The following is an 18,493-nucleotide window of genomic DNA, read 5'->3' as shown; positions in this document are numbered from 1 at the left end:
ATGCCTTCTAAAGGTGTGGTACCCCTTGTTTATAGTTTATAGCGTGCTTATAGGAGAGTAGCCTGGAAATATAGGGGACTTTAGTGGGTGAGTGTAGTAGAAAGTGGCCTGAAAGTGGACTTGCGGTACAAATGCCCTGTAATCCCGTCACTTTATGCCGCAATCTTCGTAAGCGTGGGCGGGGTGCAAGGGAGAGAGGGAGCGAAGCGACGGAGCAACGCTTGGGTTCAGATGTGTGGCTATCGAATGAGATGTGCTCTTTGGTGTGTGGTATTGGATCGATGACCTCAGGGTAGACAAATACGGTACAGTACTTGTGTAGTCCAGAGTGAAATAAAATAAAATACTTGCTATTCCCTACTCGAGCCCTTCGAACTGGAGAGCTGACTTTGAGTGTGGGGGAAGAGAGGAGATAGATCGGCCTTGTTGATCTATGCTGCTAGAACATACTAACACTCCGGAACCTTAGGGAAGGGTAATGAACACAACTGTTCACATTCCCTGGGCAGACCGTCTTGTTTGAACTTTCCAATTTTAGGGGCAACTCCTCACGTGATTCTTTGTTGATTTCAATACAAGGTCTAGAAGCCAGACGAGGGTCACTATTCTACACATCCATTTCTCAAGATCTCCTCTATTTAACTGTTGAAGAACCGCCGTCAGGTCCTGCAATCCATCGCTCTTATCGACACAATGCGAAGACGTCAACCCTCACGAAAAGGAGAAAAATCCGGCTAATAGGGCCTCATCCTGCGCCTTCTCTTCTCTCACTCTCACCTCTTCCCCTTCCCCTCACAACTTTGCCCTCCCACTCTCAATACCACCCCAAGCGACCTCATCCAGAGGCCTGTAAGTTTGCCCATCAAGCCAGTACAACTTATCCGTCCCTGCTTCGGCTTGCTTCCAAGATTTCTTGATCAAGTCGTTCTTGGACTTTTTGAAGGTTGCGTTGGCTTCGATTCTAGTTTGCTGTTGTCAGCCTTTGTTTATTTTGAAGGGTGAGGGTTGTGGTCTCAAGCTCGCAGGGGAAAGGGGTAGGAGAGCGAGAGAAAAGGCGTGGGAAAGAGAAATGGGGCCGACATACTCTTTCGTAACTCGAATAAGACGGGGCATGGCATAGCCTGGGAGACCGGTCTTCTTGAGGCTCACGTAGAGGTCTTTCATGAACAGGCCTTCTGGGGCATCGATTGTTAGGGCTGCGGCTCCTGCTTGGCCGTCGTAGCTATTCGTGTCAGCAACTACTTTTCAGATCTGTTCAAGAGGAGGAATTACCTAGCAAGTTTCACCCCATAAACAACCGCATCCTGCACCCCCACCAACTTGGCAATATGATCTCTCACCTCGCCCGCGCTAACATTCTCGCCCTTCCATCTGAAAGTATCACCCATCCGATCGTGAAACCTCACCCACCCACTCGGCTCCATCACCACCAGATCCCCCATCTTCTGCCACATGTCCCCTTTCGTGAAAACATCAGACAGGAGCTTCTCGTTCGTCGCTTTCGCGTTATTCAGATACTCCGTCAACAGCGCTCTACTCTTTACTCTCCCAATAGCCTCTCCTGGCTCGCCCAGTCCAACCTTTTCACAGAATCCAGTAGTAGGATGACGCCAAGGTTCTCCAGTCGACTCGTCAACTTTAATGATAAAGGTATCAGTCTCCATATACCGCCTTATCGGCCCTGCAAAGCCTACCTTCCCCGCTCCCCACGCACCAGAACCCATATTATCAAACTTTGCAAGGCCTTCCGTGGAGCGGTAAAACTCTCGAATCTCAGGGATATTGAACCGTTCTTTGAATTTCTCCCATATCTCGCCGCGGAGACCGTTCCCGGCTGCAACGATACAGTTATGTGCTTTATCATAAGGGCCCGGAGGACTGGTGACGAGATACCGACATAGTTCGCCGACGTAGAGGATACGTGTGGCTTTGCATTCCGTTACGTCTTTGAAGAATCTTGATGAGGAGAATTTCCTTGCGAGGCACAAAGTCCCAGAGGCTCCGAGGGAGGCGCAGATTCCGGTGAAGAATGCTGTGCCGTGGAAGAGAGGGAGGGGTGAGTACGTCCGGAGAGGGAAGTACTTCTTTGGGTTTGACATGTCCCGCGAGGTGGGCGTGGCAGTTACGCACATTTGGTGGTTGCGTATTGCGCAGGCTTTGGGCTTGCCTGTTGTTCCGGAGGTGAAGATTAGAGCGGAGAGGTCACGGGGTGTTGCTTTTGCCGGGAGTGAGATGGTCGCTGGCGTGGGAAGGTCGTTAGAGGTGAGGTAGGTGATGGACGTATTTGGTAGGGGGGAAATGCCATCAAAGTTTCCTAGGTTGAGAGTGAAGTGTCGTCTGTCTCCCACGACGAAACTGGCAAGGTCGGGGGTGGAGATGATGGTGTTGGCTGTTGAGACCTCGAGACAGTATTTCAGTGTGTCGTCTATTCGAAAATCAGTTTGAGATGCTGTTGAAAACGATCCAGGACACACCTCTCAGGTTGATATTGATCAATCCAGCAACAGCACTCAGCTTCGATAAAGCCAAGACGGTGATATACATCTCTGGCGAATTCGTCGTAAACACCGCAACACTCTCTCCTTTCTTGATCCCTTCGGCTTCCAAGAAAGCAGCAAGTCGATCGACATCTAAAAGTCATTAATATCCCATATTCTACGGAAAATCGGATGAAGGCTCACCTTTCTTCAACTCCCCATAGCTCCAAGTCTTTCCCTCAAACCAAAGCGCCTCAACCTCCGGACTTACCCTCACAAACATATGATAAATCGTCACCGTATCCCCCAACGCCTCAATCAAAGCCCCCAATCGCTTCCCCCAAGCACGATCATGTTGCAAATTCCTTACATCGATGCCAACCGACCACTTCGCATTCAGGTACGCCCCGGCCGCCAACGCGGCACTAGTTCCTACAACGGCCGTAACGGGATCCATGTCTCTCTCTATGTCAACAACCCGAATGCGTCAAATCACGAGTCAACTTTCAACTCAGCCAACAACGTATGATCAATCAGCAGAAAAGAGGGGAGGGGAAGCCGAGGACCAGATATTTCTCAGCGCTCGGCAATCTCGTAAGCGGGCCTCGGGCGGCGGTTATGATTTTGAGTTACTTTGCAATTTCAAAAGTGAGTTATTGACTGCCGTGTATTTTAACCGCGAAAGATGCAGGCTGCTGGTTGGTGAGGTGGGACGGGCAGGGGAGGCGAGGCCCCACATGTGGGCGAAACACCGGGATCAAGTGGGGGTGTGGGGATGAGGATTTATGCGGCGACGACGTCTGTCTTTCTTCTGTATAATATTTTTGTTGTTTTCGTCCATTCGTCTTTTTGATTGAAAAATTGAGGTTCTTTTGTGGATTTTGTAGTAATAGCAAATATGGCAGCTACGCAACGACTCTCTTCCGTGCTTGCACACCTCAATCCCCTCTCAGAATCAACCGGACGGGCAAAGCTCCTCCAGAAGAATCCAGATGATATCGTGCGTCCCCTTTCTCTCCTAAGGTAGATAACTCCAGCTAAAGGAACCAGGTAATCACCTACGCAGCACGAACATCTCTCACAAAAGCCAAAAAGGGTGCTCTTAAAGACACGCCCATTGACGACCTGCTCATCGCCCTGCTAACCGTACGTTTCCTCCCCCTTCCTTTCTCTCAAACTAACACCCCCAGATCGTCCGCGAGCAATCCAACCTCGATCCCTCCCTCGTCGAAGATGTTTGTCTCGGCAACGTCCTCGCCCCTGGCCAAGGCTACATGGCACGCTCTTCCGTCCTCGCAGCTGGCTATCCCGTAACTACCGCCGCCAGTGTAGCAAACCGCTTTTGTTCCTCCGGTCTCCTCGCCGTCCAACAAATCGCCAACCAGATCCTCGCCGGTTCCATCGAAGTCGGGATCGCCATCGGCGCAGAATCCATGTCCACATGCCCCGACGACGGAGCCCCAGTCCTCAGTAAAAAGATAACCGAGCATGCTCTCGCAGGCCAGAATCTCCAGCCTATGGGGCAAACGAGCGAGAATGTTGCCGCACAGTTTGGGATTACCAGGGAGATGCAGGATGCGTTTGCGGCGAGGAGTTTCCAGCGTGCGGAACGGGCGCAGAAGGAGGGGTGGAGTAAGGATGAGGTTGTGCCGATTAAGGTGACGGTTAAGGACCCGAAGACGGGGGAGCCGAAGGAGGTCCTGGCGGATAGGGATGATGGTGTTAGGTATGGTACGACGAAAGAGAGTCTGGGTAAGATCCGAGCTGCGTTCCCGCAGTGGAAACCTAGTGCCACGACGGGCGGCAACGCGAGTCAGATCACGGACGGTGCAGCTGCTGTTCTGTTGATGAAGAGAAGTAAGGCGGAGGAATTGGGACAGAAGATTTTGGGGAAGTTCGTAGCGGCCACGATTGTTGGGCTGGAGCCGAGGATCATGGGTATTGGGCCTAGTTATGCGATTCCCAAGATTCTTGGGAAAACGGGATTGAAGGTGGAGGATGTGGATGTCTTTGAGATTAATGAGGCGTTTGCTAGTATGGGGGTTTATTGTGTGGAGAAGCTGGGGCTGGATCCTGAGAAGGTTAACCCGAGGGGCGGTGCGATGTAAGTGCCCCTTCAGGAATGTTGTTGTGCAGGGCTGACTTTCTTGCAGTGCTCTGGGACACCCGTTGGGCTGCACGGGGGCTCGCCAAGTTGTTACTGCTCTCTCGGAGCTGCGGAGACAGAATAAGAGGATAGCAGTGACGTCGATGTGTGTGGGAACAGGAATGGGTATGGCAGGTGTCTTCGTCTCGGAACACTGAAGGTGTTAGGGGAGAAGTTGATGCGTTGGATAGATCGACGCTGAGGGGGTGTACAGTATGTATTCCACAAAGAGTTATTATCCACGAGATCTCGTTCTGCACAACGCCCCAGCCAGCTGCGGGATGTTTTCAACTGCTTCCCGCAAAAGTCGTTGTCTTTTCCATTCTGAAGTAACAAGGAATACATGCTCTCGGCAATAGTTAATTATCCGTTCTTTGATCCCTTCAATCTCAATATCCCTCGGGTTAAGAGGTACCTACCTTGCGTAAGTTCAAGAGAGTGTGTCACGTGGTTTTATTCTTCGCTCAGCATCCTCCTCGAACGTTTTCTGGTTGCACTTCTTATTAAGAGGTATTAGAATTCAAAAGACACTTCTTTGTTGGAACCTTCTCCGGCAAGGAAAGTTCCTGCTTTGATGACAACATCTCAGCACCAAGGTCAGATCTGCCTCTCACAAGCAAAACTACAAATAAGACACTGCACAATATATACTTGATCACAAGGCATGGTTGCCTGCCATGCTGCCTGCCATTATGGAGGTATAAGCAATGCCCCCTTGAATATCTATTTCTCGACGAAGAGAGAAGCACATAGGCCAATGGCACTTGCCTCGTAACAAAGATGATTGTTCCTTGACTTGAGGCAGTTCTTCATTTTCTCACGAAGTGACAACAAGATTAGAGATGGCAGCAACTCTAAATCTGAGAGCAAATATAGAGTCTCTATAAGATTCTTGAGCCCTTGGACGGACTTATCTGCAAGTTGAAACATGAAATTCGTGGGCTTGGCTTTGTTTCACATTGGCATCTCGGAAAATAAAACACTACTACTTTCATAAAGCAATATGCGATGAGCTTTTTGTGGTGAGAGAACGCAGTGCTTTTGATTGTTTAATGTTAGTGGAAGGGAGATGTTATATACATGGGCGGAAACGAATCTAGGTATTCACTTAGTCTCGTCGCGACTCAGGACCGTGGAAGGAGTCATTCTATGCATGGGCAGACAATGAATCCAATTAGGCAGTGACTTAGAATTTTCACCACCTGGGATAGTGCAAGGCAATTCACTAACACAATTACCATTTTCAAAGACAATACTCTTCCTAGATATGAAGAGTGGTATACATTTTCCAACCTGTATACTATGTGAACAAAACTGAGTTCTTCTCTGGCGATACTCATTCTCGAAATTTTTAACCTTAATGAGAACGGCGTTCCAGGCAAAGGTTCCAGGTTACTAAGTAGACCCGCCGCTTTCCATTATCTGAAAGCAGTCTCTGGTCCTTTAAAGCTTCAGTGAAGTCTAAAATAACAGCAGTGTCTAGTTTGACAACAAATACAAAGTTCAATCTCTATTAGACCTACGAAGGTCGCGGTCAAAAGTCTGGAGACTACAGCGTCCAAGGGCTATACTTCCCTGTAATCTTTCCTGTCGCACGCTAAAAGTCACTAAAATTATAGGCTTTTCAGCCTATAAGGTGCCCGGAAGCGTCCTTGTTGATTTGCGCACACACCACGTCACGTCTTAATACCGGTAGCGTAACACTCGCTAAAGGAGCCTATAAGTCCCTGGGGTTTTAGCGACTTGCTCCCTGTACTACATGGGGATGCCCTGTAATCTCCAGACTTTTTTGACCGCGGCCTTCGTACAGCTTTTTTTTTCTTATTTCTAATACGATAGAAGATAACCTTACAACACTTGCATACATGATTCTCCGCATTTCACAAATCTTCACCACCCAAATTTTCCAACCCCATCTACTTGGAATGTCTTTATCTTTTGTATCAAGTCAGTGAAAGGTGCTCCTTTTACACATGGGCGGAAACCGAATACATGGAAGGCATTGGCCTGGCATCATTGCGAGGCATGACGTTGCATGGACAGCCTGTAATCCCAGCCTAGGCTCGAGGTCAGACAATTCACTTCTGCCTCATTCTCCTTCCGTATTGCACAAGTTCAGTTGCACGATCATCAACTTCAAGGCCAATGCATTCTCAATAATTGAATAATGAAATACCCACTCCAACCTTTGCATTTTGACTTCGAGGATTGACCCATTGGCCCGAATACAACCTCACCTATAATTCAACATGCTTCTCAAGCTCAGTATACGGGCCACTTGGTAAACCATTCCTTTACAAACGCAATGTTTGACGAGTTCGCAACTGGTATGACCTCAAAAGCATCACCCAGCTCCATCGTCACAGCACTATCCGCAGTACTCGCAGGCCAAGCCACCAATCCGTCTCCATTCGGATCTCCATTCTTTATAAAATTCGCCCAGTAACTCGACATCGTATCCGCAATCACATAATCTTCCGCCGTCCACGGTGAATTTGTCCCGTACAAGTTGTTGAAAGCATAGTTGATCTCGCTCATGTGGTATGCTCCACGACTTTGCCCCGGAGGCGCATGGGTCCAGTAATATGTGTACGCTGTGAAATTGCCTGTATTGCTAGAGAAGTTTTGGGAGCCAGAAGTGTACTCGCTTGCCCAGAGCCAGGTGCCGGTCCGGCTTTGGTCGCGGTAGAAAGCATTGCTGGAGTTGTCTGCGCTGGTAGAGCTGTTGCCAGCAGGGTAGAGAGCGAGGAACTCGTCTGCAAGACCAACACTACCGAAATCTAATTGATTAATGGAAGTGTAGTTTGCTACACTGAGTCCGGGACTGGGACTTGCACCACTCTCGTCTTTGTTGTTTCCGGTGAGTACTGGGACGATAGAATGATTTCCCGAAGACAGGAGGGACTGGTATGTTGCCGGGAGGACATAGCCATCTAGAACTGGGCGAAACAGGGGAGGTTCCATGTAATTAGAATTGTTCTGAAAGACTGTGCCAACATAGGTCGTGTCACTTAGGCTCCCAGATGACAGGAAAGCCTCAACAGGCAGGTCTCGAGCTTCGTTTATGCTGCTGACGTTCAGCGTTGTGATGTAAGCCGCGCCTTGCGTTTCTGCTTCAGCTAGTTGGCGATAGCTTTGAGCGAGACTTCCAATAAGAGGATCAGAAGGGTAACGGACGCCGCTTTCTGCAATGACTTGAGTGAAGAGACCAGCTGCAAGCGGGCTATTGAGGTGTTCGATGACTGAAGCTGCGCCCGCGGACTGACCTCCAATGGTAATTCGGGTGGGATCGCCACCAAAGGCAGCACAGTTCTCAATTGTCCAGTGGAGAGATGCTTGCTGGTCAACGAGGCCATAATTACCAGATGTGCCGCTAGATGAGTTGGCACTCAACTCTGGGTGTGCAAGGAATCCAAGAGCTCCAAGACGATAGTTCATGCTGACAACAACAACTCCTTTGGCTGCAAGTCCAGCACCATCGTAGATAGAATCGCTGGAGGCACCACCTGCAAATCTTCCTCCATAGATCCAGACGTATACAGGATACTGGCTGTTGGTGGCATTTGGCAGCACCCCTGCGCCAACCGTGCTGGAGTAGACGTCGTTGAGTGTTGCATTTTCTGGCGTCCATACGTTGAGATAGAGACAGTCTTCACTGTAGTTGCCGACGCCTGGCTGTGGGCAGGGTAAACTGAACTGAGTGGCATCTCGAGTGTCATTCCATGGGACTGGATGTGGGGGATGTTTCCAGCGATATTGGCCCGTGGGTGCAGCAGCATAGGGAACGCCCTTGAAATTGTAGACCGAGTTTACATACTGTGAGCGATTGCCTTGGAGTGTTCCGTACCCATGAATAGAGACAGTGGGCTCATCAACGAAGGTGGTGGATGAGGGAGTAGGAGTTGAGGTCGAAGTTGATTGAGCAGCACAGACGATGGTGTAACAAAGGGAGGCGAGAAGGCTTGCGCCTGACGCAAGTGAGACTTTCATCTTGTGAACCTTGAGTAGTAAATATGAGAATGAGGGGGCACCTACACTTCCACAAGATACATTGTTCTTGGGCAATATATACAATTGCGAACACTTCGGTCCCGAGAGCAAAATTATCTTCATTGTTGCCCCGCAGAAACTGTCTATCACCCGGAGGCGATGACGACTGTCTCTTTTAAAAACTCCAAAGGTGGAGACCGTGGAGACCGTGGAGACCGCGGAGCCGGCTTGTGGTGGACGGTGGAAACTAGGTACAGTTTCCCCAGCTTATTGAAGGTGGCATCTATACTTCTGCCAAGATCTTGCTGCGGATCCAGGGGAACCCTTGCAAGGGCCGCGTCACACTCTCTGCAAACCGATTTCTGCACTCAGGGTACCTTCCATGCTGCATGTTTCAAGAACGCTGATCTTCTTGACATTTTCTTGAGTGTATAAAAAGAAACATACCATTCAACGGAGCCCACCAACCCCTATTCAGTCCCCGGCCATTTTCGCTTAGCAAAGACACACTTAGACCACTTCAAGAATACTTCGACAAATTCTTATCAATTAACTTTCTTTCTATGAATTGAGCTCTCACAGGCATTTTGGTTCCAATGCCATGTCTCATCTGAATTCAAGTGTGGCCATTCATTGCCAGATTCTAAGTGTTCAGAGTGTGAAAATGGGCAATAAGCGATGTTGAAGCGAGGAGCTCGGAACCTGGACGTTAGCGTCAGCGTCCCCTCCTTGTACCTATTGCCCGATATCAATCGGGGGCTAGCACACAGATCTCACGTCTTCCCCCTTAAATGTGAAGAGTCGTTGCTCACGTGACGTAAAATATATATAATATGCTGGGTTTAATACTCCGCCGAGGGTGGACAAGTTGTCGGCTAGCAGGCTTCTAGGATTCTCGGCCTGACTTTGAGAATTTCGGACCTTCCTTGAAGCTTCTCGCCCTGGATTTGATATCACCATGTGTCCCGTCAGAAGTGGAGAGAAGTGGAGAATCACGGGCTATAGTCGATTCAAAATGGACATGTGACCTGTGACAGCATTTACGGAATTGACAGCCGTGGAAAAATGATAGTAATAGCAGTGCGATTCGAAGTGAATTCTTCTAATCAGAATCCTACTTCCTTTAAATACCGTATTCACATCCAAAAACAGCAAAAAAATATCCTAAAAATGCCCGTGCTTGCAGAAGAACTATGGACCCCTACTCATCTCGCAAACTTACTGCCGCTCATGGTGTCGATAAATAAGCCGACGGAGAGAGTCAAAGGAAACGCAGCTGCCTTCAGAAGAGAAATCCCTCTGAAATCTGCCGAAATGGGCTAGAGCTACCATACCTACAAAATTGGCAAGGTCATGGAATTCAACAACGGTAGATGTTTGTAGAGAATCTAATAGCAAAAGTGAGTTGAAGAGACTCAATACAGGACATCGAGAAAGTGACATCTGCATAGATTTAATCCTACCTCTTTCTTTAAGTCACTTTTTAGCACAGTGGCAAAAATTCTCGGAATATTAAAACAGACTTCCTTGTCCACGTCACATAACCTATCTCTCTGTAGTCGTCGTCGTCGTCGTCGTCATCGCCAATGATAACTTGCCATCACAAGCTGTCCAGCTAGCGATCCCATCAAAACTTCCTCCTACAACCCACAATCAACAGAAGGAAGCAAATTCAGCTTTTAGTCTTCTCCTAGTTAAGAAATACCTCTCTCTCGTTTTCAAAGCAAGGGGGTTAAGACTCAATGTCCTGGAAGCAGATAGAACATTCAGACGCCTTTTCCTGGCAGCTTGCGAGTTTGCGGCAAGGGAAGAGAAATGACAGCCACACAATATCGGACGACAAACCGATCTCTGATAACAAGAACATGTCACATCCTCCTATTTAGTGTACTAATAACCGCCGGATCATTGAACCACAAATCTGTATTTCAGAAAGGCAGAAATTATTCCCGCACCGACTTTCACTTGACTAATATCCCGATCTTGGATATTATATAATTTTGGTTGGGGACAGCGAGTACCTGGTGATAGCAGCCAGCGAAGGTCGTTAGAAGAGCAACTTCACCCATAATTTAACCATTTGACACATTTTAGGAAGGCCGAGATATATTGTAACACGTCAAAGATTTGACAGATAGGAAAGGTCAAGGGATATTCATAAAGATCATCGCATTTGCTGCCTGTAAAGAATCTATGTACCTGCCCCTCATAAACCATTTCCGTTTGTTATGAAGGTGCCGCCCATTCCTGCTTAAGGCAGGTAAAGCTGCTTCATGCATCGTTTATTCGTAATTTCGCATCCATTGTCCTACTAACGCCGTGCGCAATGCAATGGGTTGTAAAATACCGCATTATTCATTAACTTGAGAGAGAGAAAGAGGCAAAGGAAGGGTCAACATCCCCAAAGCAGAGAAGAAAATCAATAAGCGAAGCCTCTGGCAGAGTCCAAATCAGCCCAGATTTGTCCCTCCTCAAGACCACCCATCTCAACCTCGCCTCCCTCACCAGCAACCTCGGTGGAGGAAACCTGCTCTGCAGCAACTTCGTTGGAAGAAGCGACAGGACCAAGTCCCTTGGCAAGGGTATTAGCATGGCCATCATTGAGATCGAGAGGGGTCATGTCGCCAGAGTATTGGAGACGAGGATGATGGCCATTGGATTTGATAGAAGTGTTGGTTAATGTACCGATACCATCAGAGGAAGAGTAGTCATGGGTGAGACCTGGGGCGAATTCGGAAGTTCCTTGAGCATGAGCAGACATGCCAGAGCCATGTTGGGGGCCAGAGCCGGAGTAGTGGGAGTTGATGGGTGGGACGTAAGACTCACGGGTCGAGCGGCTGCGGGAGGAGCTGCCCTGACCATGATGATCTCCTGAACCTCGAGGAGACTCCACACTAACGTTCTGGAAGGCTGCAATAGCAGCAGCGCCACGAAGACCTCCAAGAAAGGCTTGTTGGCGTGCTTCAGGGTTGGCCCATTGGAATTTGCCTGCGGAACGGACATTGGCCGGGAGAACATTGAACGAGTCAAGCTTTGTCTGGACGGTTTTGTCGCTTGCCGTGGTGGGGGCGTCTCCTTGATCTGCTTCATCGATGACATACTTATCAGACAAAGTATTTTGCTGCTGGCTACGCCATTTTCGCGCAGGGAGCTTCAGATTCCGACCACCACGAGCATCGCCAAGGGGCCCACCTTGGTTCTGTTTCTCAATTTCCTCTGTCTGTTTGTTAGCTATCTTCATTGTTAAATGTGGGGAGAGACATACCAGCAAGCTCCCGCTCAGCATCAACACTCGCAAGCAGAGCCAAACCCAACCTAGCGCGGCGTTTGTTCTCAACGGCCTTGCGTCTCCACTGGTTCCACTCCGAGATACTGCCATCGAAATCAAGAGAACTAGGCACCCCAATGTAGTTCTTCCCGGTCTCAGCATTTTGGCCCAAACTTCTCTGCCAAGCAAGCCTCAAAGCCCTGGTAACCCGACCACCATATTGTCTCTCAGCCAAGCCCCCTTTGCCAACAATAGCCTTATGCTTGAGAACGAGGTGATTGAGCATACGCGTAACTTCCTTCTTGTGGATATCGTGCTCATAGTCGGTACCATGGAGGGCGTCGTTGAGGGTGGTTGCGAAGGTCAGATAGGCATTTCTCTTTGCTGTGTTGGGATCTTCCGATCTCTTGACCTTGCCATGACCTTCGAGGTGAACACCTTTTGTGATGAGGCAGAGCATGGTGTGCATCTGTGATGTCTTTGTCAGTAATAATCTGTAAAGGAGAGTGGATAGACTTGCCTCGAAGTCGGTCCACTCATGGTCCATGTAGTTGCGGATGGGAGGCATGGTGGCTTTTCTTGTTCGGCAGTCTTGTCTGATAGATCGAGGGGCATCGATGAGGTGTCGGTGACAATGTTGCTTGTGAAAAGGAATCAAGACGCGCCGATGACCGGGGATGGATGACGGATGGGGGAGATCGATGCAGGCTGTCACACGGTGGATTGAGAGAGTATCTTTAACGCGAGATCGAGGGTTGTAAAAGCGAGGAAGGATTCGGAAGGCGAGGAGAAGGTTGCGGTATAAATAGAGCCGCCTCGAGGGTGACGTCGAGGCTGGCTTTGTTGGCGCGTGAGTGGCAACGAGGTCGTTAACCAAAACAAAGCGTCTCCGTTGCGCAAAATTGATACGAATGGTATTCTGAACACTTCGAAATGACTAGAAATTGAGATGGTGATTAAAGATGAACCCTTTGTATTCCTTCGGATAGTGGCGTTGAGGTTGTGCAACTGTGAAGAGCGATGTTGGCTCCAGCTGGAAGGGCAACAGGACTGGAAATTACGGAAGCGATGTTGGTGCCTTCCTCGTTGACCGAAATTCACTAATTCATAAATTTGAGACCAGATATCAGATGAAAGCAATTGCCGTTTTGGGACTGAGAACTCAGCTCAGACGCACTTGCTACCCCTGGTTGAGAAACACTGCCAGGTCACGTTTCTGATGGAGGTCCTAGTCGCTTCAAAGTTTCAAGACAATCACTTTAAAGCCCACAACACGTTCGAAGTAAAGACAAGGTGAAATTCTTCAATGATTCATAATCATTCGACATGGTTTGCAATGCAGTCCACTCACCGGACTATCCCCACAGACGCCAGACAAATCGAGATCTCCCTCCTGATTATCTCATGCTCCCGGATCCTATCAGCCAGTGTAAATGCAAGATATCCAACGCCGCCAAGATGCATTCCAGTTCTTAACAGAGCAACAACCGCCTAGTATATACCTTGACTACGGTATTGAAATGTATCGTATCTGGCAATGTCAGCAATGGAACGAATGACAAGGAGTTGGACTTACAATCGTGTGTAGTAGCTCCCTAAAGACTTCCCTATCAAGTCCGTCTCGACATATTGCTCGGCCTCATCAGCGCTGAGCTGGAGTTGAAACCTTTGGCGCAGGCTGTTCGTGGCTTGTTGGACGCCATATTGAAAGCATGGCATCTTCGATTCGCGGCCCATAATGTGGACAAGATCGATTAAACTATCAGCTGACCGCCGCAACGCTAGGTCAGGTCAGCAAAGTGCAGCAATCATGGCTGGAGAAATTTACCCTGGAAAGCTTGCTTGCATAATTTCTTGTATTCCGCAAAATCCTGTGAGTTCACACCTCCCAGAACATCCACATAATCTTGAGTCAGCTTGAATGGAGCTGCTTCAAAGCCAACAGAGCCTGGAGAGTTTGAAAGCATGAATCCGAAGTCAATATGAATGATATGTCCTTCATTATCAATGAGTACATTTCCGTTGTGCCGATCTTTGAGTTGAAGAATGTACGAGATGATGCTGTAAGCTGCGAGAGATCTCTTGAACGCGTCGACGGCCGCTCTGTAGGCATCGCTTTCCGGAGCTCCAAAAGCCTTGACGAAATGGTCTTTCAAAGTAGCGATTCGTCTACGAGGGTTCTGTCCAGATTCGATGGTGGCCAGGGTCAAACTACGCTTAAGCGAATGCAGCGAAACACCATTCGTGATGGTTTCGATCAGGCCAGAGGACTCTCCAGTAACCAAAATCCGCATTCGCTTGATCCAAACTGGAGTCTGAGCCTCTTGCCAGATCTTGTCACAGACACGAATCAACTGGCAAGCAAATGCTTCTTGCCGGAGATCCGCTCCAGTCTTAACAATAACGCTCAAAACATCCCAATTCTTCATCCAGCCATAGGGTGATGACTTCCGTATTCGTTCCTTCTTCATGTTCCATGCTTCGCCAAAGGTAGCAGCACTAGGATCGTCTCGATCCCCTTTTCTCTGTACACCGCCAGTCTTCTGGTCGTTCTCCATTCGAGCTGCTCCAGCACCACTATTCAAGGCCGACTCAGATGCAGCCTCTTCCTCGATATCTTCAGGGCCGATATTCGCGGCCACTGCGTTAGCGTTTGCTATGATCGTATCGAACGTGGGTGCGGTGGCGGTATCATCCACGTCGAAGCTCTGCTCCTCCATGCTCTGCATGCTGGCAATAATCTTCGCTCGAATCGCAGCAACTTCCTGTTTGGGTCGCTTTCCACTTGTTGAATCGAGCTGAGCCAGCATTTGTGAAGCAGTCCGCATATGTGTCGCCAAAGCAGAAAAGTCAGGCTGATCCGCTGTACTTGATCTACCAATATTTGGGAATGTAGGTTTCCGCCCAGGACTGCTAGATCTTGACGTCGACGCCCCTGAAGTTCTTGGTGTAGCAAGACCAGAAAGAGTCGTTAAAGCTGCACCACCACTGGAAAGCCGCGGTGGATGCGAAGGTGGAGCGTTCTCCTTTTGTGGAGGAGTATCATCCATTGCCTTTACTAGGGGGGAGCTTCCAAGGTCTCCAGAAACAGGTTCAAAGACACTGTCTTGAGCAGCTTCTACGGACTTTGTGGTTCCATTCGAGTCATGTACTGATTCCGAGAGGTCAAAAATACGTCTTCGGCCGGAGCCTTGCTCTGATAAAAGTTTGGCTAGTAATGCCTCATTGTCGCTCGTCGTTGGATCAAAAGAAAAGTCCTCTCTTAACACCTCCACCATGAGCAGATATGGCACTTTTTCTGCACTGTTCAGAACAGTTGCTTCAGCTGGGTTCAGTCGAACAATACGATGATGTCGACTCTTCCCAGGGGCTCCATCCACCAGAGTTGCTGGGCAAATGACCGGAATATCAACCTCGGCTGGTAGGTCCTGCGCAATCAAAGCAAGTTCAGCACGTAAAGCACTGAGTCTTGCAGGCTTGGGGACAATCACTAAACGATTCGAGATATCCTCCAGGGCTGTAATAAACTGAGTCTCGCATCGGAAGTAATTCTGTCTCAATAATTTGACCTTTTGTGCATCAGTCAGGGCAGAGGGAGTTAGTGGTCTAACGGGATGGGTAGGCCTTCGATGTACTAATTCGGGGGGTCGTCTGGGAAGACCAGCAGTCGCAGGTGTAGCAGGTCTTGTAGCCGAAATTCTCGGGGAGCGAGCATCTGGTAAAGGCAGAGATGAAGAACTCAATCGCGGGTCGGCAGCCTCCAGGTCGAGGCGGGGAGGGCGTGGCCGAGCCTCCAGAGGTCGTCTCCGACTTGTCGCACCAGTCCCAGAAGATTGCGATCTTGTGAGAGACACTGCTCGCGCTGATTTTGGGCGCGAATCTGCTGGTCCCGCCCCATTTGCAGGAGCGCTTGTGATCCTTCCTGCATCCCTAGCTCTTCTTGTCCGTGTCGATCCAGGCGTGGTGGTATTACTCCGAACAACCTTCTGCTGCGTCTGGCTTGCATCTGATATGACATCCCCCTGTGGCTGAGGCTTCCGCGCCTGAGCTATAGCCAATGGTCCCGCCCATTTTGGGAGAAATGGCACTGCGACACTGGCCAGCACAAAGCTGGCAAGAACCGTGACAGGCAGCACATTCTCCTTTATCTTCTCATGCCTTGCAGGTTCCGCAAGCCCGAACACAATATGCTGAACCTTGTTGTAAATCCTCCTACATGTCTTGAATGCCTCCGATTGGGGGTTCGATGAGAGATCGTGGAGATATGTTTGGAAGAGCCAAAATGTCTGTTCCCCTATTGTCAGCATTTCGGCGCCTCACTCCGGACACTCGCGGAACCCACAAGCAACGCCGCGTTCACTGATTCCTCGCACAGGTCCAGTATGAATTCCTCCAATGCCATAGACTCATTGTTGACGCTGATGATGAGATGGCATAGCTGCGGCAGGAAGAATTCGATTTCTTCGTAGGTAAATTGGCGGAGCTTCTGGCAGAGGATATAATGGATGCCCACATGATCGGCATAGCGTCTAGAGCTGGGGCATCAGCTTTAAATCCATGAAGAGATAGGGAATAGCTTCTTACGAGAGGTAGGCTACCGAAAGGAACGGGTTCTGGTTGAAGACATCACTCTCAAGGAACCGCTTCAGAAGCTCCCATGACATGGCGGCACCGGGCGGTTATAGAAGGCGTGGGGCTTGAGGCGTAATGCCCCAAATGGTCTCGACATCAACAGGATTGTTGAGTGTCGTTTATCATGGCTGCTGGGGCCATGTAGCGCGGTAGCGTTCGAGTGAAGTTGCCAAGTTGATTTTCTTAGCTTGGCTGTATTCTCGTCCATCCAACACGAAGTGAGACCCGAACTTAAGGTTAAATTGTTTCGGATCACGTAATTGGACAGCAAAATCCACGACTCCACAAGCCGCTGCATACCTTAGTTGGTGGTTTGAATACTGTGCTCTACATCCGTCTATTCTTTATTAAGAGATGAGAAATCGAATTTGGCAAGTTTCACAGTTCGATGGCTTCTCGACGCTTCGTCTTGATTTTAGCTTTTCGAATCAGCCAAAATCACAACAAGTTTGACTTCAGATCATCAGATCTGAAACCCAGTCAGGGCTTTTCAGCCTCAAGGTTCGATCATACATCGGGAAAGATCAGCGTGACAGCCACATTTAATACAGGTTGAAGTAAATTCGTGAAATCTTGAGTAAAAAAAGTCGCAAATGATTCTTGGCTCTATACAAATACAATGCTTCACAAAAGAGACACCCAAATGCCTTCCCAACCCCTGAAATTAACGCCGAAATCTCGTCTCTAAAACTCAGCAACATATGCATTCTCCTTAAACATATCCCCAACCAGTTTCTTATCGTCCAATAATCCCCGTCTCCGTGCACTACTCCTCAAAGCGCCCCTATTAGCATCCAACAACGGACTGATCCACTTCTCCTTAACCTCCCCACCGACCAACTCCCCATCCTTCTTCAAATACGTCGTCTTCCCAAGCAAAGTCGGCTGGAAATTAATATAAACACCCTCCCACATCCCCTTGTCCGCCTCATACACCTCATGCATGAATCCAATGTAATCATGGTGCTTCAGCGTCGATTCCCACCATTTCCAGGCTTCGCGGTGTGCTGGCCCATGTGCGTATTTATGCACATCTTCGATTGATCGCCAGTACGAAATGAGAATGAATTCGATAGCGCCGTTCGCATCCGTTCTTTGAACGGAAGTCTGTCCAAGAAATCCAGAATCCTGAGTCGGATCACTCTCCAGCTCCTTCGTCATCTTCCGCAATAGACCTCCCACGTAGGAGAAATCAGGCGCGAAGATACCGAGGGGGTGGTTACTCTTTGCTCCGAGTAAGAGGATGGCAACCTTCTCTTTCCCCGGACCGGCGAAGTTGCCGTTGCGGTCCATGACTTGGGCAGTAGATTTCTTGGGGATGCGGCCCTTGAGATAGGGGTTTGGGATAATGTTGTAGGTTATTAGCATGGTGTGGGTGAGGCGCAGGACGAGGAGGGTGATGGCTGGGGAGAGAGCATAGGTTTTGGGAATGGGGAGGAGGGCGAGGAGGGTTTGAAAAGCGGCGCCGATAAGGAGGAGCGTGCTGAGGGAGAAGTTGCCATGAAGTGCCTGTTGAGATCAGTTTGGATGATGCGAGAAATGGATTCGAGTGAACTTACGGTGAAAAGTGCTGTTGCCGAGCTGAAGTTGACTCCGCTCGGTCGAGTAGGAGATGGGGAAATGAGAGGTTTGAAGTCCATCCTGAAATTTGGAGGCAGAATTGAAGTATACAATTGAATGGAGGGGATTGAGGGGTAAAGTTCGTCAACGCTCACTTGAAGACAATGAATGAGAAAAACGCTGATTGAATGTTCGATTGCTGTGGAATGTGAGATGTGAAGGTGTGAAATAATGAGAAGTCAAAGAACTGCAAGATACTTATATAAAAATTAAGGAAGTTGACAGGCCTCTCACAATATGGTCCGTGCCGCGTACTACGCCTTGCAGGATCAACGAATTGTCCCGATGTGAGGGAGGGTTCATTGAGGGTTTACGGCCGAGATGGGCATTAGTGGGGTTGGTGTGAAACCGTACAGCACA

General features: G+C 49.0%; 6 protein-coding genes across 6 annotated transcripts; 1 reads left to right on the top strand and 5 right to left on the bottom strand.

Annotated features, from left to right (window-relative positions):
- Nucleotides 1-549: 549 nt before the first annotated feature.
- Nucleotides 550-3,124, bottom strand: K444DRAFT_577291 (acetyl-CoA synthetase-like protein). The gene is made up of 5 exons (XM_024877567.1): nt 2,682-3,124; nt 2,475-2,630; nt 1,273-2,425; nt 1,085-1,222; nt 550-961 (listed from the first exon to the last, which is right to left on the bottom strand). The coding sequence occupies exons 1-5, from the start codon at nt 2,932-2,934 to the stop codon at nt 793-795; spliced, it is 1,869 nt and encodes a 622-aa protein (XP_024726460.1). The 5' UTR covers nt 2,935-3,124; the 3' UTR covers nt 550-792.
- Nucleotides 3,125-3,311: 187 nt separating this feature from the next.
- K444DRAFT_605024 (putative peroxisomal 3-ketoacyl-CoA thiolase) lies at nt 3,312-5,000 on the top strand. The gene is made up of 4 exons (XM_024878837.1): nt 3,312-3,477; nt 3,528-3,623; nt 3,668-4,581; nt 4,631-5,000. The coding sequence occupies exons 1-4, from the start codon at nt 3,376-3,378 to the stop codon at nt 4,779-4,781; spliced, it is 1,263 nt and encodes a 420-aa protein (XP_024726459.1). The 5' UTR covers nt 3,312-3,375; the 3' UTR covers nt 4,782-5,000.
- Nucleotides 5,001-6,885: 1,885 nt separating this feature from the next.
- K444DRAFT_648828 (carboxylesterase) lies at nt 6,886-8,613 on the bottom strand (the record flags this gene model as incomplete). Its single annotated transcript, XM_024885513.1, has 1 exon — nt 6,886-8,613. The coding sequence occupies one exon, from the start codon at nt 8,611-8,613 to the stop codon at nt 6,886-6,888; it is 1,728 nt and encodes a 575-aa protein (XP_024726458.1).
- A 2,230-nt stretch (nt 8,614-10,843) lies between these two features.
- On the bottom strand, nt 10,844-12,458 carry K444DRAFT_670785 (uncharacterized protein). Its single transcript, XM_024887673.1, has 3 exons — nt 12,402-12,458; nt 11,879-12,350; nt 10,844-11,829 (listed from the first exon to the last, which is right to left on the bottom strand). Exons 1-3 carry the CDS (start codon nt 12,447-12,449, stop codon nt 11,033-11,035), a joined length of 1,317 nt encoding a protein of 438 aa, XP_024726457.1. The 5' UTR covers nt 12,450-12,458; the 3' UTR covers nt 10,844-11,032.
- A 565-nt stretch (nt 12,459-13,023) lies between these two features.
- Nucleotides 13,024-16,706, bottom strand: K444DRAFT_577286 (phosphatidylinositol 4-kinase-like protein PIK1). Its single transcript, XM_024877566.1, has 5 exons — nt 16,466-16,706; nt 16,224-16,410; nt 13,710-16,167; nt 13,458-13,662; nt 13,024-13,412 (listed from the first exon to the last, which is right to left on the bottom strand). The coding sequence occupies exons 1-5, from the start codon at nt 16,543-16,545 to the stop codon at nt 13,373-13,375; spliced, it is 2,970 nt and encodes a 989-aa protein (XP_024726456.1). The 5' UTR covers nt 16,546-16,706; the 3' UTR covers nt 13,024-13,372.
- Nucleotides 16,707-17,063: 357 nt separating this feature from the next.
- Nucleotides 17,064-18,307, bottom strand: K444DRAFT_605019 (uncharacterized protein). Its single transcript, XM_024878836.1, has 2 exons — nt 18,073-18,307; nt 17,064-18,022 (listed from the first exon to the last, which is right to left on the bottom strand). Exons 1-2 carry the CDS (start codon nt 18,151-18,153, stop codon nt 17,198-17,200), a joined length of 906 nt encoding a protein of 301 aa, XP_024726455.1. The 5' UTR covers nt 18,154-18,307; the 3' UTR covers nt 17,064-17,197.
- Between the last annotated feature and the right edge of the window lie 186 nt (nt 18,308-18,493).

Source organism: Hyaloscypha bicolor (assembly GCF_002865645.1).
Source record: "Hyaloscypha bicolor E unplaced genomic scaffold K444scaffold_190, whole genome shotgun sequence".
In the NCBI taxonomy this organism is placed as follows: domain Eukaryota; kingdom Fungi; phylum Ascomycota; class Leotiomycetes; order Helotiales; family Hyaloscyphaceae; genus Hyaloscypha; species Hyaloscypha bicolor.
Note: the sequence above shows the minus strand (reverse complement) of the source record. Positions and strands in the feature narration are given on the sequence as shown.

What these genes read in the sequence shown, in the direction of transcription:
- K444DRAFT_577286 (XM_024877566.1), bottom strand. Translation starts at nt 16,545, where the DNA reads ATGTCATGGGAGCTTCTGAAGCGGTTCCTTGAGAGTGATGTCTTCAAC. An exon ending in CTTTCGGTAGCCTACCTCTC is followed by an intron (nt 16,411 to 16,465) that starts GTAAGAAGCTAT and finishes CCCCAGCTCTAG; the next exon opens with ACGCTATGCCGATCATGTGG. An exon ending in CAGTGAACGCGGCGTTGCTT is followed by an intron (nt 16,168 to 16,223) that starts GTGGGTTCCGCG and finishes ATAGGGGAACAG; the next exon opens with ACATTTTGGCTCTTCCAAAC.
- K444DRAFT_605024 (XM_024878837.1), top strand. Translation starts at nt 3,376, where the DNA reads ATGGCAGCTACGCAACGACTCTCTTCCGTGCTTGCACACCTCAATCCC. An exon ending in TGCTCATCGCCCTGCTAACC is followed by an intron (nt 3,624 to 3,667) that starts GTACGTTTCCTC and finishes TAACACCCCCAG; the next exon opens with ATCGTCCGCGAGCAATCCAA. An exon ending in AACCCGAGGGGCGGTGCGAT is followed by an intron (nt 4,582 to 4,630) that starts GTAAGTGCCCCT and finishes ACTTTCTTGCAG; the next exon opens with TGCTCTGGGACACCCGTTGG.
- K444DRAFT_605019 (XM_024878836.1), bottom strand. Translation starts at nt 18,153, where the DNA reads ATGGACTTCAAACCTCTCATTTCCCCATCTCCTACTCGACCGAGCGGA. An exon ending in CGGCAACAGCACTTTTCACC is followed by an intron (nt 18,023 to 18,072) that starts GTAAGTTCACTC and finishes TGATCTCAACAG; the next exon opens with GCACTTCATGGCAACTTCTC.
- K444DRAFT_577291 (XM_024877567.1), bottom strand. Translation starts at nt 2,934, where the DNA reads ATGGATCCCGTTACGGCCGTTGTAGGAACTAGTGCCGCGTTGGCGGCC. An exon ending in CTATGGGGAGTTGAAGAAAG is followed by an intron (nt 2,631 to 2,681) that starts GTGAGCCTTCAT and finishes AATGACTTTTAG; the next exon opens with ATGTCGATCGACTTGCTGCT. An exon ending in GATCAATATCAACCTGAGAG is followed by an intron (nt 2,426 to 2,474) that starts GTGTGTCCTGGA and finishes ATTTTCGAATAG; the next exon opens with ACGACACACTGAAATACTGT.
- K444DRAFT_670785 (XM_024887673.1), bottom strand. Translation starts at nt 12,449, where the DNA reads ATGCCTCCCATCCGCAACTACATGGACCATGAGTGGACCGACTTCGAG. An exon ending in ATGAGTGGACCGACTTCGAG is followed by an intron (nt 12,351 to 12,401) that starts GCAAGTCTATCC and finishes AAGACATCACAG; the next exon opens with ATGCACACCATGCTCTGCCT. An exon ending in TGCTGAGCGGGAGCTTGCTG is followed by an intron (nt 11,830 to 11,878) that starts GTATGTCTCTCC and finishes ACAAACAGACAG; the next exon opens with AGGAAATTGAGAAACAGAAC.